Source organism: Narcine bancroftii, chromosome 2 (assembly GCF_036971445.1).
Source record: "Narcine bancroftii isolate sNarBan1 chromosome 2, sNarBan1.hap1, whole genome shotgun sequence".
Lineage (NCBI taxonomy): Eukaryota > Metazoa > Chordata > Chondrichthyes > Torpediniformes > Narcinidae > Narcine > Narcine bancroftii.
Genome location: NC_091470.1, coordinates 187,525,557 through 187,551,314, shown reverse-complemented (window position 1 = coordinate 187,551,314; position 25,758 = coordinate 187,525,557). Strand labels below are relative to the sequence as shown.

The 25,758-nt window shown below is 50.2% G+C and overlaps 1 protein-coding gene across 5 annotated transcripts in view; it reads left to right on the top strand.

Annotated features, from left to right (window-relative positions):
- The window catches only part of skic2 (SKI2 subunit of superkiller complex), a 71,493-nt gene that overhangs the window by 14,374 nt on the left and 31,361 nt on the right, over positions 1–25,758 (top strand). For 4 of the 5 annotated variants that reach the window (XM_069919590.1, XM_069919588.1, XM_069919587.1 and 1 more), the window contains 12 exons: positions 968–1,042; positions 1,581–1,634; positions 4,140–4,306; positions 5,267–5,407; positions 7,235–7,380; positions 12,119–12,265; positions 14,927–15,011; positions 18,037–18,143; positions 18,453–18,599; positions 19,945–20,041; positions 22,971–23,183; positions 23,766–23,876. In XM_069919590.1, coding sequence (XP_069775691.1) covers positions 968–1,042; positions 1,581–1,634; positions 4,140–4,306; positions 5,267–5,407; positions 7,235–7,380; positions 12,119–12,265; positions 14,927–15,011; positions 18,037–18,143; positions 18,453–18,599; positions 19,945–20,041; positions 22,971–23,183; positions 23,766–23,876 — 1,490 coding nt within the window. The remainder of the gene's footprint in view (positions 1–967; positions 1,043–1,580; positions 1,635–4,139; positions 4,307–5,266; positions 5,408–7,234; positions 7,381–12,118; positions 12,266–14,926; positions 15,012–18,036; positions 18,144–18,452; positions 18,600–19,944; positions 20,042–22,970; positions 23,184–23,765; positions 23,877–25,758) is intronic. The other variant, XM_069919589.1, reaches the window with a different exon arrangement.

Genomic DNA, 25,758 nt, shown 5'->3' with positions numbered 1-25,758 from the left:
GAGCCAGTCTCCACCTGTCCGCAGTCTCTGGCGGGGGGGGTCCTCGCCTCGAGTCACCAGTAGCCCGGTGCTGCATTGGTCTTTCAGCCGCAGAGTTGGCTTGCTGCCATGGTTGCAGTCTCTGTTGGTCATCTCCTTGCTTCTCCTTCTCAGATGGGCGATGGTCTCCCTTTTTTCTGGTGCCCTGCACCAGTCCTCCACTCCCCTGGAGTCTGTAACCCCTTGTGGTTGCTGCCGATTAGAGGCGCCACCATCGTGGACGCGGCCCCTGCGATCATGGGATTTAAAATCCACCGTAAACTCCTTTAATGGGCCGTTCATAGCCTGTGCAGAGCTGTCGACAGTTGACGGGCATTTGGACCCTGCGGGAGCGCTGTACCTCCACTCCCCATGGGACTGCACCAGCGGCAGCGCTGACGCTAAGCAGCTCCACCAGCACTGCCATTTTTGTTACCTTTCAGCTCCCATGCTATGGTTGATGCACGGAGAATAGGTTAGCCAGGCCCTGATCAAGCACTGCCCAGGTCATCCTGGTGCCTGTGAGACTGGGCCAAGCGCCCCTCAAATATTCAAACCCTCCCTTGCAATTGGGAGAAGAGCAAGGCCACAGAGGGTCCTCCCAGAGAGAAATGGGTCGTTTGTTCCAGGGGAATGGAGGAGCTGGAAAACAGGAGACCAGCTTGAAACTGGCTGAAGGGGTACCAGGCATCAGAATACCAGTGGAAAGCTGGGGGAAGCCCTCCTGCCAAAAGGTGCAGTGAGGGAGTGATCATGTTTGTGTGTGGAAGGTGGAGGCCGTAGAATAGCAGGAGAGGGTAGTGAGGTACGAACAGGAGGGAGAGGTCACTGCAATTGACCCATTGATTACGTCGATCGATAATTTCATTGCCCTTTCTGCGTCCTGCTCTCAGTCCCACCTCACCCTACCCTCTCTGTGTCTGACCTCTGTGTCTGACCCCCCCCCCAGGGGGCCTGGAGGAGCCGAACCTGGATCTGATTCAGACAGTGGGCCACCTGGAAGAGGACATTGATTTTGAGAACGGTGCGTATCCCCAGACCAGAGCGGGCCGGGGGGATGGGCTTGGGGACTGTCCAGACCAGAGGGACAGAGAGATGGGTGTGGGATGTGTCCCCAGACCAGAGTGGGATGGGGGGGGGGTGTTCCCCAGACCAGAGAGGGTCAGGGAGATGGGTGCGGGGCACATCCCAGACGAGAGGGCTGGGGAGATGGGCGTGGTAATGTGGACTCTGGTCATCTCCCACAGTTTGTAGAGAGGTTCGGGAGGAAGGAATGGCTGTCCCCACAGACTAAAGAGGACTGGGGAGAGGGGATGGGCATGGGTTGTAGACTGGAGAGGGTGTGGGGGGGGGGAGTGGGGCTGTGGTAGGTCCCATGACAGGTGGAGGCGAGGAGAATGGGGTGGGTGTGGACTCCTCCCCGGGAGTGGGAGTTGAGGACAGGGGTTGGAACCACCCCTCCCCCTTCCTTTGACCGGGTATGTGGGGCCCATGCCTTGTACCGGGGCTGGGGGCCAGGTGGGGCTGAGCCCAGACTAAAGCTCTGCCCATGTCTGTGTTAGATTTGCTGAGCGTGCCTCCTGGATGGAAGAAGGGAATGGACTTCAGGCAGACGGGTGAGCTCTGGGAAACCGGGCAAGCATGCGGATTCAGTCAGGACTGGCCTTGCTGCCTCCTGGATCCCGGCCACAGTGTGGGTCCCTGTGCACACTGCTGTAGCAGCTGTTTTGGGCACAGCACTGTCACCATAAGAAATAGGCGCAGGGGTCGGCCATCTGGCCAGTCGAGCCTGCTCTGCCATTCAACGAGATTGTTGCTGATGTGATGATCGGCTCATCTCTTTTCTCCATATCCTTTCATTCCCAACTACCTTATCTTCAATATACTTACTGAGGTCACCTCCACTGCTTCAGTGGGCAGCAAATTCCACAGATTCACTACCCTCTGGGAAAACCAGTTCCTCCTCATCTCCGTCCTAAATCTACTACTCTGATCTTTAGGGCTACGTCCCCCAATTGTGGTCTCCCCCACCAATGGAATCAAGTGATCTACCTCAGTCTTGTACCTTTCATAATTTTGCACGTTTCTATAAGATCCCCTCTCATTCTTCTAAATTCCAGCGAGTACAGTCCCAGACGACTCCTCATAGGCCAGCCCCTTCATCAGCCTGGTGAACCTCCTCTGCACCGCCTCCAAAGCCAGTCCATCCTTCCTCATGTCAGGAGACCAGAACTGCACGAATTCCCCAGATGCGGCCTCGCCAGGACCCTGAACAGTTACAGCAGAACCCCTTCTGTCCTAAATTCCATCCCTCCAGCAATGACGGCCAACGTTCCATTTGCCTTCTTGATTGTCTGCTGCACCTGCAAACCAACCTATTGCGATTCATACACAAGCCCTCCCGAGTCCTTCTGCCCGGCAGCGCGCTGCAATTGCTTGTCATTTAAATAATAATCTGATCTTCCATATTTCCTTCCAAAGATGATATCCTCACATTTACTGACATTGCACTCCATCTGCCAGACCCTTGCCCACGCGCTTCTATCGATATCTCTCCGTATCCTCTGCACAATTTGCTTTCCCAGTCAACTTCAAACTTAGACACTCCGTACCCTCTTCCAGATGGTTCATGTATATCGTGAACAGTTGGTAGGCCCAGAACTGACCCCTGCGGCACCCCACTCACCACTGGTTTCCAACAAGGAAGACAAACCTGTATCCCAACTCTCTGCTTTCTATTGGTTAGCCATTCCTCTATCTATGCTAATACATTGCCCCCAACTCCATAAATCCTTATCTTCAGTACGTCTTTTATGTGGCCTTTTGGAAATCCAGATAAACAATGTCCATCTGCTCCCCTCTATTGACCGTGCTTGTTATATCCTCAAAGAACTCCTGCAAGTTCGTCAAACAGGACCCGCCTTTGGGGAAATCCTGTGGCGTCTGCCTGTTGGATCCCTTTTCTGTCAAGCAGTGACTATTCCCTCGTTACAGGGAACCCCTCACCAGGTGAGCATTCCTTGAGTCTACCTGAGCAGGTAAGGTGGACCTCGGCTCTGCGGCTGTTACAGCCGACTCATCCTTCGTGAGTTAAGTCTCAGGGGCGGGGCTTGTCCACAGCCCCTTGACTCTTGAGGTCAGGGTTATCCACTGAGTCTTGATGGATGGTGGCTCCAAAATTCCTTTATTGCATTGTAACATAACACTGTCACCTTTTACCTGCCTATTCGCCATGTGTTGCCCATCACGAGAGAAAGAGAAGCAAAAAGGAGTCACAGGGTCGTGGATTCGCCTCCAGCACTTCCGCAGCCGCACAGACTCCTGTTCTGTCCGCCAGTGACCCGAGCCCAAGACCCAAACCTCCGATAGGGTCAGGAAGCCCTCCACCCCCCCCACCAGCGGCCGAGGCCCTCTGGGAGCCCTTCTTGCCCTCACCACTCTCGTGAACCGCAGCTCTTACACCTGGTTCCCATGAGCCAGAGTCCAAGCAGCCCGCACAGGCCCCCACCCGCGGTCTGCGTGGGTCCCTCACACCCCCGAGACCCTTGCCAGTCTGCCGCCTTAGTCACCATCCCGTCGGGTCTTCTTAACAGGGTGGGGGAAGGTGGCGTTCTCCTGGTTTCCACTACTCCCCAGAGCCTGCAACCTCTCTCGGCGGCTGCCAAGCACAGGCTCTGCCATCTTGGTCACAGACTCATGGTTACAGGATTTTAGTTTAAAAACACTGTCGACCCCTCTGGCGGGCCGTTTAGGACCAGGTGGTTCAACCCTTCAGGGCCGCGCTCTGTCTCCGCCCCCTGCTCTCCTGGGCCCACACCAGTGGCATGGCATCACTGTCGTTCCAGCAGCTCCGATTGTGCTACCAATTTTTTCTCTCCATGGGCTTGATATTGTAAACCTCTAAGGTACCCTCTCAGCCTCCCACCCTTCAAGGAATGAAGTCCCATCCACTATTTGTAACCAAAGCCTTCCAATCCTAGATACAACATGGTGGATATTTTTTTTAATGTAGCCTCTATAATCACATCCAGAAGGGGAGATCCTTGCTGCAGCTGTGGGGAGCTCCCGTGTCCCTGCTGCTTTGGTGATGCCTGCTTTCTCCTTCACTGCCCCATTCACAGAGCAGAATACAGCACCTGGCCTCCTGAACCTCACCCACCTCATCGGAGCAATGGACGATTTCAATCTTGGGGGCTCCAGCGACGAAGAGGAGGAAAAGAAAGTGCCAAGTGTCGAAACCAAGCCCTCCATCCCTAGAACCAACAGCTTGGAGGAGATAGTGCTGCAGGTTAAAGCCCAAGATAGGAACATTACCCTCCACCTGGCACAGAGCGAGTTGAGAGAGTGCAGTCACTGGAAGCAGCCCCCATCTCGCCCTCAGCCCCAGTCCCTCACCGACTCTGTCTAGAAGTCCATTTGGTCAGACCCGGGGTGATGGATGTTTGCCGGACCCCCTGCATCAGGGCCTGAGCGGTCTGTGCGTCTGGAGTCGGCAAGACGCCCTGGGTCGGGGTGGTCCTTTGTGTCCAGATTCAGAGAGTTCCCCCGGGACAGCTCTGGGTGGTTCATGTGGTTACAGCCACTGGAGTTGTTGGGTTTGCTCAGGCTAAGGTCCTGGCCTCTGATTATAGCCAGTGGTGCTCTGGGCTTGGAGGTGATGGGCTGGCATGGTGAGTGGTGGGACTGGGGAATGTTGTTCCACCAGGGAAAGGTGGTACGGGCAGGCTGAAATGGGGGGGGTGGTGGGGGAAAGAGAGATCCTCCAGGGTAGAGGCTGCGAGCAACCCCAAGGGCTGTCGGGTGCCTCACATGAGCCGTGTTTGACTGTGGGAGGGATTAAACATTATTGAAGGCAAGGTGGGGAATGTTTTACTCGGTGGGGCGAGCGTGTATCTCTCTGCATATCCTTGGCTCTGCCCCTATCCCAGCTTCCTTTCGGTATCCCTGCCAGTTGGGGGTACTGATGGGTCTGGAGCAGAGAAGAAGGCCATTCAGTCCATCGTGCTGTGTTTTTAGTTGAGGTCGCCAACCCCCTTCTTTCCCAAAGCTTTGTCCATTTCCCTGTCAAGGTGGTGAGTGGCAGGGTTGAGAAAGTCCTCCTTGCTTTTAACCTTGGACCCATTCCTGTCTCCACCGCCTATCAAGGCTGAGAGGGGGAGGGGGGGTAGGGCATCCCAGACCCTTGTGCGTTGTGGGGGGGAGACAGGATGAGGGACGGACAGCAGACTCATGGTTGCTCTCTCCGCAGGGGGTCAGCGCGGCTGCGGCTGCCCCAGCGAGCATGAAGCAGGAAGACCCTGTGATGGAGAAGGAACAGTGGGCCGTGCCTGTCAACATCACCACACCCGTGGACGACTTCTACAAACGCATCCCAGAGCCGGCCTTCAGGGTGAGACCCCGGTCCTTGGCTGCGCTCGAGCGCCTCGAGGCGTCAGGACCAGGGAGCCCTTCTCTGAACCAGCAAGCCAGAGTCTCAGGAGGGGGTGCATGGACTGTTCGGTGGTCTCAGGGCTGCTGCCCATTACTGGAATACCACCCTTCCCGCGCACTGTCTTAACAGGGTGCACACTGCACCCTCCGAATCCGTGGGGGTGCCCTGCAGGAATGGTGTGGATAACAAGGCAGGGCCATCCTTTCGAGAGAGGAGGAGTGTTGAGAGGCTGCCTCAGGGAGACATGAATGATGTTGGGAATCAATCTAGAGAATCATGGATGGGGTAGTACCAGGGGTCTGGGGTTATTTCTTTTTACAGCCCTTCCGGCCCACGCGCCCGCACCGCCCAATCACACTCAATTAACCGTCATCTCGCCACCACCCCCCGTACATTTTGAACGGTGGGAGGAAACCGGAGCACCCAGGAAAACCCACACATACACTGGGAGAACATGCAAACTCCTTGCGGACAGCATCAGATTTGAACTCGGGCCGCTGGTGCACGAACTGTGCCACCTTTAATGGGAAGATCTCTCCACAGGAGGGTCAGTGGTGCTGACGGAGGGTTGTAAGTGCTGACAGGGAGGTGCCAGTGAAGGCAGCCTCAGGAGTTTAGGAAAGCTGAGGGGGAAATTTGGAAAGGCGTAACATTTTAAAAGTAATAGAAGAAATTTGGAAGCAGGGCGAGTGTTTCAACTGGCAGGTGAGACTAGAACTAGTTGACATGGCCTAGTTAGTTTATATGGTTCAGTGAGTACCTTGTGTAATAGTTGAATTTCGTGGACCATATTTTAGAGTAAATTTTAGGGGGTTGACATATTACACGATTGCGGTAAGTATCTGCGTTCTGGGCGTCGGGAGCTTAGATGGGCGAACGGCCATGGCAGAGATGGGAGGGCGGCTGGGGCCTGGGCAAGAGTGAGCGGTCAGGGCGTTGAGATCTCGCATGGAAGGGCAGCTGGGGCATCGGTAAATGAGTGAGGGAGGGGGTTTGCTGGGATCTAGAGCGAGAGTGAGCGGCTGGGGTGTTGAGAGCTCGGATGGGGGGGATGGCTGGGGCGTCACCAACTCGGATGGGGGAGGGGGTGTGCATGGCCGGATCCTGGGCAAAAAGTGCATGGTCGGGGCATCGGGAACTCTGATGGGAGGGTGACAGTGGCGTTGGGAGTTTACATGGGAGGGCAGATGGGGCCAAAAATGAGGAGGGCCCACATTTAATATATGGAAAATACTCCATTTTTGGGCAAAAATAGGGGGTTTGACTTTTACACGGTACCAACTGTTGCACGTGTATATACGGTAGATATAAATGTACATAAAGCACGTTAACAGGCCCTTTTGACCCACGAGCCCATGCCACCCAATTAACCTACACTCCCAGTACATTTTAAACGGTGGGGAGAAACTGGAGAACCCTGCAGATATGGGGAGAACGTACAAACTTCTTACAGACAGTGCTGGATTCGAATCCCTGGCGCTTTGACAGCATTGCTTCTCCCAGAGAGGAGGGAGTTTGGAATTCTCTACCCAAGGATGGAGTGCAGGCTGCCTCATTAAATCTTTTGTATAGTTGGGGAATTCAAGGTTGTTGGGTCCAAACCAGTAGGTGCTGTCCATGGCCAGATCAGCTGTGAACTTATTGAATGAAGGACCAGGCTCGATGGGCCGAATAGCCTCCTGCTTATCTTATGCTACAGACAGAGGGATGTAATGTGTGAGCGGGGAAAGAGGGGGAGGGTGTTATCTCACTGTGCTCCTGCTTTTGTTTCCACCTGTTCCCCAGTGGCCGTTTGAACCCGATGTGTTCCAGAAGCAGGCCATCCTCCGCCTTGAGTCGCATGACTCAGTGTTCGTTGCCGCCCACACGTCCGCAGGCAAGACAGTGGTTGCCGAATATGCCATCGCCCTCTCACAGAAACACATGACCAGGTGAGAACCCTCGAAGCACCTCTCCCATCTACAGCACCAAGCAGCTGTGGTTGGTGGGGGGCGGGGGGGGCGCGGTGCTGAAGCCCACAGTCCAGACCGAGGCCGTGTCCTGGCCAGCTGCCCCAATCTCCCCCTCAGCAATCTGCAGGCCTTGAGACTCTAACGCGAGCACTCAGTGGGTCAGGCAGCATCTGCGGGGAGAGGTGGGGGGGAGAGAGAGAGAGAAAAGCACGGTCATTGTTGGGGAATCAGTGACCCACAATCACCAAGCTGAAGACTTGTATGTACTTCTCTTTCCTCTGGTGGCCGGTTGCCTGGGAAACTTATACTTGCGACAAATTTTTGTAATATGTTATTTATCATTTTATATCTATGTAACAATCATACCAAATACCTTCCCTCCAACCCCCCTCCCCTCTATTTGTCCCTTTAAACAGAGAAAGAATGAAGATAAAGAAACAAAAAGGTCATCTCATTGTCAGTGCGTACAGTAAAACACATAATCCCACAGTGTTAAAATCTTTACAGAGGTCTGTTATGGGCCCAGAGGACTCCAAAACCCAGCAGCAATAGAAATTCACTAAGACAAACGATGCTTTTAATTATCTTTAAACATGAAAACAGGATCAAACTTTAACTTATTACTATTAACTTAACACCCTTCTAATTCTAAGCTCATTTGTATGTAATGTGTGTGTAAGTTCAGAAAAGTTCTTTGTTTCACAGTCCAATCTCACACCTCCAAGTTCATCGGTTGCAGGCAATTCTTATACTGTGCACAGAATTTAACGTTTATAAAGTTCACCAGGCTTTGGTACTTGAAAGGTAAATGGTTACCGCTTAGGAAGGTTCTTGTTGGTTTTCAGAGAGAGATTTGTTGCTCGTTGGACACCCACAACGGATTCCTTCCGATTAGCCACTTCATTGTCTTGCCGAAGAAACTTGCCCCATTATGGGTTTTCCAGGTGATAACCTCTTTCTTTCAGGTCACCACAGAATTCCTTTTTGTTTCTCTTTTTTCAAGTGAAGCCAGTCATCTCTTGAATGGACCACAAGGGCTTTGAACAGGCTGAACTAAGAACTCACAATCCATCCAAAATGGGGTTTTTCCACAAGCTTGCCAGCTTGTCCTGTTCCAGTCCCAGGTGTTGCTGCTGAACTGCAGAACTGAATTCTCTATCTCACTCAGAGAAAACCACATGACCCTCTTAGAACAGCCAACTGCACTCAGGCAGACTGCAGCACCGTACTCAATCTTCTGAGTTCGTTCATCTGTTGCTTTCCAAAACAATAATCCATTACTCACAGCATGTCCAATTAACACCTACTTGTGAAGTCGTTTTTGCAAAGGCACCTGGAGCCTGGACTCTGGCTTGAGCAGAGCTCTGGCATCCTAAATGAGATCTGTTTTGAAGTGTTTGTATCTGTGTGTTACCTAACTAAAAAAAACCTGCCACAATTTATCTCCTTTAAAACGTATCTACAATATAAAATATAACATAATCTTTACAGAGGTCTACTGGCTAGTCAGTAGCAATTGTGACCCTGCATTGGTGCCAGTGATGTACCTGTATGCTCTAAATAAGGCTGCCCGATTTTTAGTAAGGTGTTCTATCCCTTCCTGAGATTGTATGTGCCCTTTTCAAGTGGGATGCAGCTGTTCCTCTCCGAAGACCACCTATCCATGAGTAGATGGGGGTCAGACTTCCATGTTACTGCTATGCACTTCCTGGCTGCGCATAAGACAATTTCTGTGAATTTGATTTGAGGGTGAGTTGGTGATCTACCCACCGTGGTAAAGTTCCCCGGAAGACAAGGCGCTGCTGGGTCTGCTGGGAAGGTGACTCCCATGATCTTGGTTAGGGTGTCACAGAGATCATATCAGAAGGGCCTCACCTTGGTGCAAAGACATGTAAAAAGCAGTCAATCTTTACACCCCACCTAAAGCACATCTCTGATAATTCAGGTATTTATTGGTGTAAGTTCTGTGAGGTGACAGAAAATTATAATGGACCAATCTCTACCTGGCATTGATAGGAGCCGACAAATGTCCCTGACACAGATCTGACCAGAGTTGTTCGTCAATTGTTGTCTAAATCTGACTCCCATCTCACCCTAGATTTATGCAAACCTGGCTTTGGGCTCTCACTCATCAATAAAAAAAAAATGCTTTCTAGAAATAAATTTGTATAGATTTCCTTCATGGAGTAGTTCCTCCTTTTCAATGAGTCCCGGTAAAGTCATTTCAGGGCCCAAATTGGCCCTAAGGAAGGAACGTAACCGAAGGTAACAAAAAAGATCTTATTGGGCATGTCCTTATTTCTTCTTCAGCTGTTTAAATGGCACGAAAAGTCCCTTTTCATAGCGTCCTCCAGACGTTGTGTCCCCTTGTGACACCAGGTTGTGGCGGCTCTCTTAGTCGGCGACCGGTGGCATGGGCCCAGATGGCAGCTGCAGAATTAAAATCCCGAATAATTTTATAGATTTGCAAGCATATTCCGTAGCCGTGGTCCCGCGACGCTGCCAGATAGTCATGGAAACTCACCGTGTCCTTCAGCGAGGGCATTCGCTGTCTTCACGTTGAGCTAAAGGGGGGCTTAATCCTGAACTACCTTATCAGTTCCAGTCACCACACTATCATGGTAGCAATGCACAGAGCAGAGAAGAGCCTCACCTGGGCGTTGCCTGGAATGGAGGGCTGTTGATATGAGGAGAGATTGGATAGGCTGGATTTCAGTATCAGAATTTATTGTGACAAACGTGTCATGAAATTCGTTGCTTTGTGGCAGGAGGAGATATTGCTATAAATTACATTATAATAGTAATTGTCCATTCAGAAATCTGATGGCAGAGGGGAAGCAGCTGTTTTTGTGCCACTGGGGGTTCGTCTTCAGGCTCCTGTACCCCCTTCCTGTTTTTTAAAAACTTTATTTATAAGATATATAAATACAGATAAAAAATAAAAATAAAACCTTACAAGAAACATATTTCCCCTACTACTCACCCACCCTCCCCCCTTCATCCCACCCCAAACTACCCCTACAAAAAGAGCCAAAAACATATTTCGGTTAATTTTCCGTTGCTGTGGAGTGTGCCAAACCCTTAACATCTTTAAAAAAACCAAGAAAGATATATCCAAATCCATACATTTCAAAGATGGAGTCCACATTTTAATAAAAAAGGAATAATTATTATGTAAGTTATATGTTATCTTTTCTAAATAAATACAAGATCTCAACTCATTATGCCATCTATGTACATTCAATTCAATATCATTCTTCCATGTGATTGCAATACATTTCCTGGCTACAGCCAACGCCAGGCGAATAAATGCAATTTGAAATTTGTCCAATCTTAAACCTGTTGTTAATGTTGTGGTGTAGCCCAATTTAAAAAAAAGTAATGAATCAAATGTTAATTCGAACTTGAATAAATCTTCCAAAAACTCCATAATTCTTTCCCAAAAGGGTTTAACTTTTTCACAAGTCCATACTAAATGTAGAAAAGTACCAATCTGTGTCCCACAACAAAAGCACAGATCTGAAGAACTAAAACCATGTCTTTTTTAACTTCTGAGGAGTTAAATACAACTGATGCAAGAAGTTATAATTGTCTAGACTATATCTCACATTAATCAATTTAGTTACACTATCTTCACATATAGTCATCCATTCTTCCCGAGATAATAAAATAGATCAATCCCCCCACTTACTCTTTGTTTTATATAAATCTAGCTTAATCGTCTTGTAACAAAGCAGAAATAAACCTTTTTATTTCACCATCAACAATTAAAATTTCTAATTTAGTTTGTCTAGGTAATATTAAATCACGTCCAAAATTATCCATTAGTAAAGCACGCAATTGGCAATATCCTAAATTTTTCCTTAAGTCCAGTAAAAGAAAGAAACATACCTCTACCTTCTCCCTGATGGTAGCAGAGTGAAGTGAGCATGGGTCTGGGTGGTGGCAATAAACCCTCAAATATCTCTCCACTCCTTCCGTATGTTGCCTCTTACCATTCTCTTTGCCAGTATGCACGAGTCAAAATTTGGCAACAGTAAAATTCATTTGCTACCCATTTCATTACAAGGTGGACCCCATTTAGCCCATGGTGTTCATGCTAACTCCCAGCAGAGCCTTCCCATGGTTCTCATTCAACCCCCGCCCTCCGTATTTCCCCAATCCCTTTCAAATGATTCGCTCTGACACATGCCCGTCAACTCCCCAGTGATTCTTTTTGCCAGGAATAATTAGTAGCATCTATTCCATTTCCCGACGTGTCTGTGGAACAAGGGAGGAAACTGACTCCAGATGCAGGGAAAGCATGCAAACTCCACACAGGCGGTACCAAAGGTCGGGATCGAACCGCCGCTCGCAGAGCTGTGGCACGGTCCTGTCTGGATTTCTCCTCCCTCTCCTGCTGGATCTTCAGTCCCCACATCTCCTTGCCCTATTCTCCCTACACTTCACCATGCATCTAATCTTTAAGCCATCATAGTTGTGAATTGTTGTCTCACTCATAAACAGCACGAGGATGAGATCCCTGAATGGGCCCCATGCTCAAGGCACTGGGTGGGATTTTGGTCTGTGGATGGTCAAGCCTGAGGCTACATCCGAATGCCAATGGACAATGGTGAGGCTTATAGGCTTCGGTTATGTTCCGGGTCTGCCGTGATCTCATTGCTTCGCCCTGTGGGGTCCTCTGCTGCCTTGTAATGCAGGTGAATCTTCCTCACAGAACGATATACACTTCTCCCATCAAGGCCCTTTCCAACCAGAAGTTCAGGGACTTCAAGAACACCTTCAAAGACGTTGGGCTACTGACGGGTGATGTGCAGCTGTATCCCGACGCCTCCTGTCTCATCATGACCACTGAGATCCTCAGGTCAGTCTTTCGGTGGAAGCCCACGGGCTCAGGCCGTCCCACATCACCATCATTTCCTGTCCCACACCACCATCATTTCCTGTCCCACACCACCATCATTTCCTGTCTCACGCTGTACCCTGCTGCACTTCAAACCCCTCCCCTCCTCTGTGTGCTGGGAGAGAGGAGGGGTGCTGATTGGGGTATGGACTGATGGGGGGGTGAGAAGTAGCAGAACAGTGAGGGTCATGATGAGGCTTGGGGGAGCGGGCATGCTGCAAGGGGTCCGGCTTGGGGTGAGTGGTGGATTAAATTTGAATTCAGGCACACATCGCTGTAAAACAGGCCCTTCCAGCCCATGAGCCTGTGTTGCCCAAATACACCAATTAACCTACAAACCCCATATATTTTTGGAGGGTGGGAGGAAACCAGAGAACCCAGAGAAACCCCACACAGACACTGGGAGAATGTGCTGTTACAAGCCCAGAGGACCCCAAAACCCAGCAGTAATAGATATTCACCAAGACAAATGATTACTTAAACAAAAGTTGCTTTTAATTATCTTTAAACTTGAAACAGAATCACACTCTAACTTATCACTATTGACTTAACTAACCTAACTTAACCCCCTTTCTAATTCTAAGCACACATGTATGGAATGTGTGTGTAAGTTCAGAAAAGTTCTTTGGTTCACAGTCCAATCTCACTTTTCATTCCTCCAAGTTCACTAGTTGCAGGCAATTCTTATACTGTGCACAGAATTTAACATTTATAAAGTTCACCAGGCTTTGATGTTTGAAAGGTAAATGGTTACCTCTCAGGAAGGTTCTTGTCACTTTTCAGAGGGAGATTTGTTGTTTCCGGACGTCCACAACTCATTTACTTCCATCAGCCACTCCAGTGTCTTACTGATGAAACTTGCTCCTTCAGGGTTCTCCAGATGATAACCTCTTTCTTTCAGGTCACCACAGAGTGCCTTTTTGTTTCTCCTCTTTCAAGTGAAACATTAGACAGCCAGTCCTCTCTTCAATGATCCACAAGGGCTTTGACCAGGCTGAACTAGGCACTGGGTTTTCCACAAGTTGACCAGCTTGTCCTGTTCCAGTCCTAGCTGCTGTTGCTGACTGTCACACTGTAGAACTGATCTCTTTCTCTCACAGAGAGAAAGCCTGTTTTACTCTCTCTGCTTGAAAAACCACATGACCTTCTTAGAACAGCAAGCTCTCCTCCAGACAATCTGCGGCTCCGACAAGCTCTTTCATCTGTTGCCGTTTTGTAAACAACAATCCATTAGTGAAGTCTCTTGGGCACTCTCTAAAGCTCTTGCAAATACTCTGGGCCCAACATCTCTAGCATTAGCAGATTTTAAATAAGATCTGTTTTAAAGTGTTTGTATAAATTTGGAAAGTCCAGTAAAAGAAAGAAACATACCTCTACCTTCTCCCTGATGGTAGCAGAGTGAAGTGAGCATGGGTCTGGGTGGTGGCAATAAACCCTACTCCTTCTGTATGTTGCTTCTTACCATTCTCTCTGCCAGCATGCCCGAGTCAAAATTTGGCAACAGTAAAATTCATTTGCTACCCATTTCATTACAAGGTGGATGCCATTCAGCCCATGGTGTTCATGCTAACTCCCAGCAGAGCTTTCCCATGGTTCTCATTCAACCCCCGCCCTCCGTATTTCCCCAATCCCTTTACCAATTTATCTTCCAAAAACATACCTATATACTGTCACAGTACAAACTCCTTAAAGAGAGCAGTGGATTCGAGCCTGGGCTGCTGGCGCTGTAATAGTGTAGTGCTAACCATGCCATAGATGTACAGTTATTTATTATAGTGGGGGGAGGGGGGGGTGTAAGAAGTCATTAAGAGGCTAGATTGGTGCCTTCGGAGGGTTCAAAGTAGGGGAGATCAGAGGAGAATTAAAGGAATGGTGGGTGGGGTTCAGGATGAGGGGCTCGTGGGTTAGATTGGAATGATGTGAGGAGTGGGGGAACGGGTGGCGATTAGATTGTGGTGTGTTGGGAGTGGGATTGGAGGGAGAAAATGGTTGAGGGGGTGGGTGACTGGCAGTGGGAGGTGTGGTGCCAGGGGGCATTAGATCTGGGATGGGTGCCCATGCAATGCAGTGATGTGATGGGGAGCAGAGGCTCCCCTATCCCTTGTCCGGAAATTAATAGGATCTTCAACCATCTGATTGGAAACTTTATCCCACAATCCAACGGTGGGAGCTGGATGAAGGAACTCGCCACAAGTCTCCCCAGAAAGGTCAGTCCCCCCTCTGACCCTCTTGCCGAGGGTCCGTCTCCACTGCTCCCTCCCCTTTCCCAACAGCACACGCTATGGGTGGTGCGGTTGGCACAACACCTTGACATCGCCAGCGATTGGGACCACGGTTCGAATCCCGTGCTGTTCGTAAGGAGTGTTTATGTTCTTCCCATGTCTGCGTGGGTTTTCTCTTGGAGCTCTGGTTTCCTCCCACCATTCAAAATATACTGGAGTGTAGATTAATGGGGCGTAAATTTGGCAGCATGGATTTGTGGGTTGAAATGGCCTGTCATCGTGCTGTATGTCTAAATTTTTTTAAAAATTATATTAAATAGGTCAGGTAGAACCTGGGGCTGCAAGGACTAGTTTCCCTGATGTTTTCCTCTGATTCTGAGACGTTGTTCGTCTTCTGTAGGTCCATGCTGTACAACGGTTCCGACCTGATCCGTGACCTGGAGTGGGTCATATTCGACGAGGTTCACTACGTCAATGATGCAGAGGTGAGTGCTCTCCGTCTGAACAGACGACTGGCACTGGGAAGGCCATTCTGCCTGTTGATCCTGTACCAGCTCTCTCGGAAAGCATGTCCCTTGCCCCGCTTGCTTGCAACCCGGCCGATTGTCCCCAGGAGATCGTCCTGTGAGTGCTCTCGGTTCCTGACGGCCAGAACCTCTGGTTCCTGGTGCTCCTGAATTGCTTTGTTTTCCTTTATTTGGCCACCACCTCTCCCCGTGCTGCAGTCCCTGGCACCATGTGCGTCCATTTCCCTCAGGCTGAAGGTCTCACCCGAGACCAGGGGCCGGCCTGGAACGAAAGAAACAGGAGCTGAAGGAGATGATTTTGGCCTGTCGAGCCTGCTCCGCCATTCAATAAGATCCTGGCTGATCTGGCAGTGGACCCTGCCTTCCCCACCGCCCCCCCCCCCCCCCCCCCCCCCCATAACCCTTAATTCCTGTACAATGCAAAAATTCTGTCTACCTGTGCCTTAACTGCTGGCTCCAGTGTGGAAGGGATGTCACTCTGGCAGAGGGACTGTTGTTTCAGTGAGAAAAGCTGGAAGCTTATACCTGAAACTGATAATTTGTTTATCATCTTAATCTACATATTACAATCTGAGAATATAGCATTTCTCTGGACTAACACACTGCCATCACATCCATCCTCATTCAGGTGTCTTGCCGTTCTCTCCATCCGTCTCGCTCTCCAACCCTCCGAATTGGAGTTATTGGCTCGCCTATTCTCCTTCGATGAAGGCTCCTCCTTTGAGCTGAGACCATCGTCGATGTTGAGGTCATGATTACCCAAGGGGAAAAATACTGCAGTGGTTTCCCGTTGCCGCCTTCAGTTGCAGTGTCCACACGGGGACGGGTCACCCTGGCCACTGATAATCACACCGAAAATCACGTACATGCATAAAGTTGTAATTTAAACTCAATATACATCAATATTTTGGGATGATTCACTCAGTTCATCAATCTCACAGCCTGTGGGAAGAAGCTGTTCCCCAGCCTGAGTGTCCTGATTTTGATGCTCCTGTGCCTCTCTCTTAATGGTAGTGGGTCAAAGATACTGTGTGCTGGATGGAAAAGGTCTTCTCTAACTAAATATAGTGTTGTATGACAATAAGGAAACCTTTATAATTCTTTGAACCCTATTTAAGCAACGTTTCCAGTAAAATTGTCAATAAAGGAAAAGACTCAGCCCAGAGTCTAGGCCAGTGGTTCTCAACCTTTTTCTTTTCCCTCACATCCCACCTGAAGTAATCCCAATGCCAGCAGTGCTCTGTGATTAGTAAGGGATTGTTTCAGGTGGGATGTGTGTGGAAAGAAAAAGTTTCAAGACCACTGTTTTAATCGTCCCTCATTGACTCATTATGTGCACGGTTTCTCAACTCCAAAGGAAATGGGCCGATGACATTTTATCTCAAGCAAAATATTTCAGCGACATTTGGGTCCAGAGCAGTGATTCTCAACCCTCCCTTCCCACTCACAACCCACCTTAAGCAATCCCTTACTAATCACAGAGCACCGATGGTAGAGGGATTACTTAAAGTGGTAGGTGAATGGGAAGGAAGTGGTTGAGAACCACTGCTCTGGGCTGTTTTAATGATCCTCTGTATTGACTGATGCTCTGCAGCCAGACAGGACACTCTCAATTGCACTCTTGTGAAAAATTGTCAAGATGTGGTCCGGTGCTGCTGCGCCTTCCTGACTCGTGAGGAGATGCGGCAGTCAGTGTTTCGTAAGACAGCGGGTGGCCTTTCGGACCACTGAGTCTGGCTGGCACCTGATCAATCAGTGCAGTTAGTCTCGACCCCTCTTTCCCAGCAGTCCTGTGAGTTGGTCTCCCCGGTCACTGTTGACCCATTTCCCAATGGGAAGATCCTGACTGGTCCCGGGCAGTGAGTCTTGGATCAATTCTGCTCTCTGGGGAGGACGGTGTCTCCCCGTGTTCCTTCACTTTAAACCTGTGCTCTTTTTTCTGTGAAGTATCCAGCAGTGGAAACACCTCTCTGTTCACCCCGTCTGAACCCTCTTCCACCCACTGCTGTCCCACCTCTTTCCCCTTCCTCCATCCTTCTCTCTCCCAGGGGAATGGCCCCATATTCTCCATTCTCCTTTGAACTGTTCTGGTAAATCTTGGCCTCCTCTGCTCCTGTCTTTCTAAGAATGGGCTCAAACTTCCAGTTCTGGCCTTCTACAGGTTCAATGTGACCTTCTAGGTTTTTTTTGTTCTCCTTAACAAGGTGATTTACTCAGTAATTACAAGAAATTACGAAAATACAATATTACTGTACCAGTTGAACCACTATTATCCGGCACTCTGTAGTCTGGCAACTCCTGAGGTCCAGTATGATTTGCATCTGCCGCCGTTAGTACAAACTCCTTATGGACAGCGTGGAACTTGAACCCCGATCCGATTGCGGGCGCTGCAAAGGTTGAATCTGGCTGTAAAGGTCGAATCTACCGCTGTTAGTATAAACTCCTTACGGACAGTGCGTGACTCAAACTGGCAGATTCGACCTTTACAGCGCCAGTGATCGGGTCCGGGGTTCAAGTCCCATGGAGTTTGTACTAACGCCCCGATCGCTGGCGCTGTAAAGGCATTGTGCTAACCGTGCCGCCCCAGTTATTATTTCCTGTTTTAAGCTTTTTCTACCTTTGATATGTTCCCATAAGGGGCCAATTACTGTTTTCCAGCATTTTCTGTAGTCCGGCAATGGCCAGGTCTCGACAACTCTGGATTAAAGAGATTCAACCTGTACTTCCAGTTACACACCATTTACAGATTCAAATTATAACATGGGCATCACTATCCAGAACACACTCAAACCCCTGTGGTGTCCATTGGGCCCAGAAATCCCCTGCCGTGACCTTTTTTGTGCTTAATGCCTCTCATTGGGACTTTTATGAGCATAGTTGTTCCCACATCATTGAAGTTCTATGAGGGTACTTCGGTGCCCGTGTGCCTGCGCTAGTACTTTGTTGAGTGAGACCCACCCCCCCCTTCTTTTCCTTCCTGCAGCGAGGCGTGGTGTGGGAGGAGGTCCTCATCATGCTTCCGGACCACGTGAATCTCATCCTGCTGAGTGCCACCGTGCCCAATACCCTGGAGTTTGCTGACTGGATTGGGTGAGTGCATTATGATAAGCCAGAGGTATACAATCCAGCGATCATTGGGGGATCAGAGGCGGAGAGGATGAGCGTACAAACTCCTTACAGACAGCGTGGGACTCAAACCCCGGTCCGGTCCCGATCACTGGTGCTGTAAAGGCTAACTGCTAAGCCAACCAAGTGGTTCACTTGGTCAGAGTTCTTGGTGGTTTTGTTCAATAATCTGTTGCGAACCTTGGCATGGGGGATGAGGGGATTTATGCTGGAATGGGGGGGGTTTGCAGATGGTGCCTTGCCCAATCAGGTTTGACGTGTTCTCCCCACCAGGCGGATAAAGCAGAAGAAGATCTATGTCATTAGTACCACGAAGCGTCCCGTGCCCCTCGAGCATCACCTGTACACAGGCAACAGCCAGAAGACCCAGAATGAGATCTTTCTACTGCTGGATGCACAGGGGAACTTCTTGACCAAGGGGTGAGTGCAGAGCTCGGTGCAGTGGCCGTGTGGGTGCTTGTCCGTGCACCAGAATCAGAATTTGTCGTGAACGTGTTACAAATTTCGTTGTTTTGCGGCAGCACTGCAGTGCATTTCTTGCTCTAAATTACATTTCGGAAGCAACGAGAGCAAGAAAATAGGAGAAAGTGAGGCAGTGTCTGGGGTTCAATGTCCATTCAGGAATCTGATGGCGGAAAGGAAGAAGCTGTCCTTGTGCCACTGAGGCTCCTGGCCCTCCTTCCCAAGAGGGCATGGCCTGGGAGGTGGGGGCCCTTGCTTTCTGAAGTCACCACCTCTTGTAGATGTCCTCGATGGAATGAGTGGCATCACTAGGGTTGGTGACACCCAGGGAGGTAACTCATGGCATCACCCACCCCCTCCTCCCCTCCTCCTCACTGTGGACTTCCTCCTGTACCAGACCACACAGTAATGTTTTTTGTACTAATATTAATCGTAGGTCACTGAATGTAGTGACAGCCACCCACTGTCTTGAAATAGATGTGAGATAAACAACTAGCAAAATTAAAATGACACCTTTAAACTACAATATCATACGCACGGCAGCAACGAAAACAATACTGCGTGCAGATGAAACCACGTGATTCGAAGTAATTAGGTCATAACGACAGCTCTGACCGGAGCTCATTAGAAGGTTCAAAACGTAAATGAGCATCGAGTTTTAGCCTCGTAGGTATATTGATATATGTCAGCTGGGCTGACGAAAAATGTTTTTGTTGTTATAATGAGCAACAGGGTTATTTTTATATTAAAAAAAAATTTATGCTGAAACACTGCACAAAAATTTTACAGGCATTCATTTTGGCGTAACCCCCCTCTGATGGTGTCACCCAGTGCAGTCCCCCCTAGTGACACCAGTGGTTGAAGTCTGGCCGAGTTAACAACTCCTTGGAATTTTTGGCTGTCCTGTGCATTGGCACCACCATACCAGACAGTCGTACAACCAGGTAGCACGCTCTCCATGGCATGCCTGTAGAAATTGGCACACCTTTGGTGACGTGCCGGATCTCCTCAAACTCCTCAGTTGCCGCAACGGGGCAGCGGCCCTGGGAGGTGACATCGTCGGGAGGCCGCACAACAGGAAGGAAGGGTATGTCACCTTCTGAGTTGTGGGGAAGCTTGCTCAGCGTCAGGCTACCCCTCAGGCCATCCGTCTCTGGACCATGTTGAGGCCATGGGAGGCGCTAGGGAAACGCATGCTCCCTGCTTTGATGCCGTCAACCCAGTCCTCCCTGGTTCATGTGTGGGGCAAGGGGGGGGGCGCGTGGAACTGCGGGGCCACTCACCCTCTTCCTCTTGGTTTCAGGCACTATGCGGCGGTGGAAGCAAAGAAGGAGCGAGCCAGCAAACACTCACAGACCTTCGGAGCCAAGCAACCAGGCCATTTTGGAGGCACTGGCCAGGTGAGGTTCCTCCTGCCTGAGGTGAGGGGCGGAATGCTGGCGGGAGATGGAGAGAAGGGGAACTTGAGACGCTCCCTTGCCCACTCTTCCCTCCCTGCCAATCATTCCATTGGCTCCTCCCCCTGTGGCTGCAGGAGATGTTCCACTCGCACCCACTTCACCATTCGGGGCTCCAAACAGTTCCTTCCAGGTGAAGTAGCACTTCACTCGTGAATCTGCAGGGATCACCTACAACATCCGGGGCTCCCATTGTGGTCTCCTCTACGTTGGGGAGACTGGACGCAGACTGGGAGATCGCTTTGTTGAGCACCTTGGCTCTGTCCGCTGCAATAATGTGGATCTCCCAGTGACCGCCTATTTCAATTCCCTTGCTGACATGTTGGTTCATGGTCTCATGCACTGCCGGACTGAGTCTACCCACAAATTGGAGGAATAACACCTTGTCTTCCATCTGGGCACCCTCCAAATGAATAGTATTAACATTGACTTCTCCGGTTTCCATTAAGAAACCACTCTTCCCCATCTCATTCCCTCTAGTTGTGTGCACGTGTCTCTCTCTCTCTCTCTCTCTCTCTCTCTCTCTCTCTCTCTCTCTCTCTCTCAAGCCACTTTCAGGTGGCCAGAATACCTGACTAAAGCCGTCTATTCTACCCCAATGCGGCTGTCAGGTGGCCACCTGAAAGTGGAGAACCTGGCCAGGAGGAGCACTTACCTAACCCTCCTCCTGTAGGTATAATCTCCGGCTTGGAGACTCCGCCCCCCCGTTGCACCTGAAAGCAGCAGTGGGACTATGGTCACAGTCCACAGGAGCCCGGCGTTTGCTCGGACGCGGCTCTCCTTCAGCTGGCATGTTCAGGTGACAGAAGGGCCACCTTAACATCCCATCTGTACTCCCCCAGCCGCATCTGCCGTGATCACTTGAACATCTCAGCTGCACTCCCCCAGCTGCATCTACCAGCGCATTATCTGCATCCGAGCACCTGAAAGCAGCTTATCTCTCTCTCCATCCCCTTTTCCATCTTTTCATTTTACAGAGCATCAATTCTCACTCTTCCTCTTAACATATCCAGTTAACAGCTTTTGGCTGTTTCTCTAGACTCCTCCCCCTCCCATTCCACCCCCTTAACCTCTAGTCTTTAATTGAAATGCCTACCTGCTTTTTCTTATACCTTGAAGAAGGGCTCAGGCCTGAAACGTCATTAGTATATCTTTACCTCCTACGGACACTGCAAGACCGTCTGAGTCTGTTCCCTCCTCCCCCGTCCCCCCCAGCATTTCCATGTGTTTTCACTACAGTCTGGGCGTCTGCAGACCTTCATGTTTCACAAGGAACTGGCAGGCCACACAGCCCTTCCTGCCATTCCACACGATCGTGGGTCTTCTCCCCTGGCCCTCGGCTCCTCTGCACAAGTTACCTTCCCTCCTCAGCCCCACGATTGCTCAAAAATACATTGTCTAAAAAGATCCCTATTGTTCCAGCCTCCCCATCCCTCTGGAGTTGAGAATTTCAGTGATTCCCTTTCTTTGCTGAATTCAATGACACCTTCTGACCCCTCACTCAAGAGACTCCCACAACTGGAGCCTCTCAGAGTCTTGCACGATGCCATAAGATCACAACTGTTCCTTAACTCCAAAGCCTGCAGTCCAACAGTCCCCAAAACCTTTTAGACCATTGACCCAATTCATGGAATACTTGATCCCTCATTGACCCCCAGGCATGGAATCCTGGTGGGGGGGGGATGGTGGTGGCTAGGGGTGGGGGAAGCGCAACCATAGGTACAAAGAACACATACACCTTTCTTCTACTCTCAGTCCGTCCTCCTGCTCGCTCTCAACATTCAAAGGCCAAAGCCAAATTCAACATGGCGGCCACCAGGACCCGCCCTCACGAGAGGTTGGCCATCCCTGCCATAGGCGATATTTTCCGTAGACATGCCCCTGCTTTCCACCACAAACGTTCAAGCGACACCCCTCCCACCTCCACCTACCCCACTCTCGACCCCCTGGCATTTCTTTTCCTGGCTCTCCATCCTGCAGGATGATGATAGTTCCTTTCAGTCAGTTTGTGAGATTTGATATGTGCATCCTGGCCAGCAGCGCTGATGTTTTTCAGTGCAGCAGGTTAGTGCATCGCCTTTAAAGCTCCAGCATTCGGCACCGGACCTGGGTTCGAATCCCACGCTATCTGTAAGGAGTTTGTACGTTCTCCTCATGTCTGTGTGGGGGCTCCATTTCCTCCCACTGTTCAAAACATACCAGGGGATGGGGGTGTAGTTTAATGGGGTGTAAATTGGGTGGCATGGGCTCATGAGCCGAAATAGCCTGTTACCATGCTTCAAAAGGTCATGTAACAAGCACAGTTTACAGATTGTGGCATAACAATGAAAATAAAGATAAATTCACACCAAGCAAGGCCAGCTCTGTTATGGGGTTCAGTCAGGAGCCTGATGGCAGGAAAGAGACTATCCCTAAGCCTGGAGATGGTATGTGTGTGGGAAGGGAAGGTTGAGAATCACTGCTCTCGACCCAATTGTCACTGAAATATTTTACTTGGGAAAAAAATGGTCATTGGACCATTTCCTTTGGAGCGATGAAACTATGCACATAACGAGTCAATTAGGGACGATTAAAACACTTACTTAAAGTGGGATGTGAGTGGGAAGAAAAAGGTTGAGAACCGTCGGCGTTCAACATTGTAGGTTAATTTGGGTGTAATAGGGAAGCATGGCATGAACCAGCTTCTACCATGTTGTCACTAAACAGTGGGAGTCTGTAACATTGGAGGGGACAGTGGAAGGTGTAAATGGGACAGGTCCTTGCCATTAGGTTGAGTGCCAGCCTTGTGAAGGTTTCCCAGAGCCTGCGGGACCCTGGCATCACGCAGGGCATTGCAGAGATTACCCCCCCTGCAACTTTTCATCTGGCACAGGACAAGAGTGTCTGGCTGTCCCTGATCGACATGCTGCACAAGAAAGACAACCTGCCCATCGTGGCCTTCACCTTCTCCCGTAACCGGTGTGACGAGAATGCCAACATGCTGACAACCGTCGACCTCACCAGCTCCGTGGAGAAAAGCGAGATCCACGTCTTCTTCCAGAAGTGCATCTCCCGGTTAAAAGGCACAGACCGGGAGCTACCTCAGGTATAGACAGCCTCCAGCATAGCCAGCATTACGTTAGCTGTGTGGGTCTGAGCGCACCTGTCTGTGTGTGCATCATAGGGCGGCGTGGACCGTGCAGGTGCCTGATGTGGTTAACTCGTGGGCCAGAGAGCAGAGCTGGGGGCACAAAGAGAGCAGAATCCTGTGGGTGACCATGAGGGTAGAGTTCTGTAGTGTGTGGGTGGGGAATGGGAGGAGATCATGGTCCTGGGTGGGTGGTGAACGGGAGGGGGCAGTGACCTGCAACGGGTGGGTGGGTGGGGAGTGGGAGGGACAGAGTCCTGCAGCAGGTGGGTGGATAGCGGGAGGGGACTGAGTTCTGTAGCAGGTTGGTGGGGGGGGTAGGGACCTGCAGTGGGAGGGGAGCAGGGACACAGTGGGTGGTTGGGGAGTGGGTTTCCTGCTCTGAATGGGGAGTAGCACTGGATAATGTAGGTCACCATGTACGAGTTGGGTCCCTGAGAGTGAATATTTGGTGGGAAGCTCCATTCTGCGAAGACTGACATACTTCTTGCCTAAACTCTGGCAGCCCCTCACCCTGTTTCTCTCTCTCTCTCTGGCCAGGTGCGGCAGATGGTGGGCCTCCTGAAGCGTGGAATTGGTGTCCACCACAGCGGGATCCTGCCCATCCTGAAGGAAGTGATTGAGATGCTGTTTAGCAGGGGCCTGGTTAAGGTAAGGGCCAGTGAGTGGGAGGTTTAGGGCTGGGACTCTGAGATAGTGGTCAGAGGACCGGGTACAGGGCGATCAGACCACTGCACTGCAAGGAGAGCCCTCATAGAGGCATTTCAAATGCTGAAAGGCTTGGACAGAGTTGATGTGGCAAGAATGTTCCCCATGGTGGGGGGATTCACAGACAAGAGGATAAAAGGGTGTCAATTTAACGCAGAGGTGCAGAAAAGTTTATTTAGTCAGAGGGTCGTGAGTCTGTGGAACTTGTTGCCACTGACAGCTGTGGAATCGAGGTCGTCGGGTGTATTTAAGGCAGAGATTGGCAGGTACTTGATTAGTCAGGGGATCAAGGGTTACGGGGAGAAAGCTGGGGAGTGGAAGAATGGATCAGCTCATGATCAGAATGGCGGAGCATGCTCGAAGGGCCGACTTCTGCTCCAATATCTTGTGAATATGATGGCAAGTTGATCTGGTGGACTGAGAATGCAGCATCATCACCTGAAGTCACAAAGCAGGCCTGTGGCTTCATCGTGCTGTAAACCAGAATAAAGTCTCCCTGACACTGAGAGTAAAGTGGACTCAACGTTCCACACTGGGCAATGCTCTGGTGAATCTCTGCACTCTTCTCTGCGGCCGCCTTGACCTTCCTCTGTTGTGAGTTGGTGGGTGGGGGTGAGAAACGATTGAAGACCTGCTATCAACTTGCATTAGATCCAGCTGCCTGGGCCTCCGAGCCACTGCTATCGAGACCTGCTGTTCCACGCCTCATTCTGATAAAAGCAAGTGCCCCACCTTGCCTGCCTCTGTCTCTTCCCTGACCTCTGATATCTGCAGGCATTTTCCCCAATGTCACTCCCCCTCCACACTTTACCACTGCCCATCTCCACTTATCCAGTTCGCCTGTACCCCCACCCTCCACCCCATCACCCTCTGCCTTGGTAACCCCTGAGCTCATCTCAATGATGCAAATGTGTCATGAAAGTCTCTGCTCCCATCACCCTCTCTCGCTGCATTCCCTGATTTGAAACACACTCTGGGTGGGGGTGGGGCGGGGAATATTTAGTTAAGGCCTATGGGACGCTGGGCTTCATTAGTCGGGGAACTGAGCTCAAAACCCGAGCTCAACTCTACAAATCCCATGCTTAGAATATTGCGTTCAGTTCAGGTCACATGATGTCGAAGCAATGGAGAGGGGTCAGAGGAGATTTACCAGATCATTGCCTGGATTGGACAATGTGTCTTATGAGCCAAAGTTAGCAAGACTGGGGCTTTCTCTTCGGAACGAAGAAGGATGAGGGGTAACTTGATAGAAGTCTGCAAGATTCTGAGCCAGCACCTTTTTCTCAGGGCGAGAGGACATCTGATGGGAGGGGCATTGAGGGAAGTAAGTTTTTATAAAAACCCACAGAGAGTTGTGGGTACCTGGAATGCCTTGCCAGGGGTGGTGGTGGAGGCTGAAACATTACGGGCGTTTAAGAGAGTATTAGACAGGCACACAGTTAAAAGTAAAATAGAGGATTACTGGTAGGAAGGGATTCGTTTTTTAAATTTTGATAAGAATATATGGGTCAGTACAACATTGAGGGCCGAAGGGCCTGTACTATGCTATGGAGCTCTATCTTCTGTCCTGCACCCTCTCTGATCTTACTGCCCTTTCCCTCAAAATTCCTTTATTTTTAACTTTTTAAAAATTTTGGCATTCAGTATGGTAACAGGCCATTTTGGCCCATGTGCCGCCCAATTTACACCCTGGTACTTTTTGGACGGTGGGAGGAAACCGGAGCAGACACAGAGAGAACATACAAACTCCTCACAGACAGCGTGGGATTCGAACCCCAGTATCGATCGCTGGCGCTGGGCAAGGAAGGCATTGCGCTAACCACTA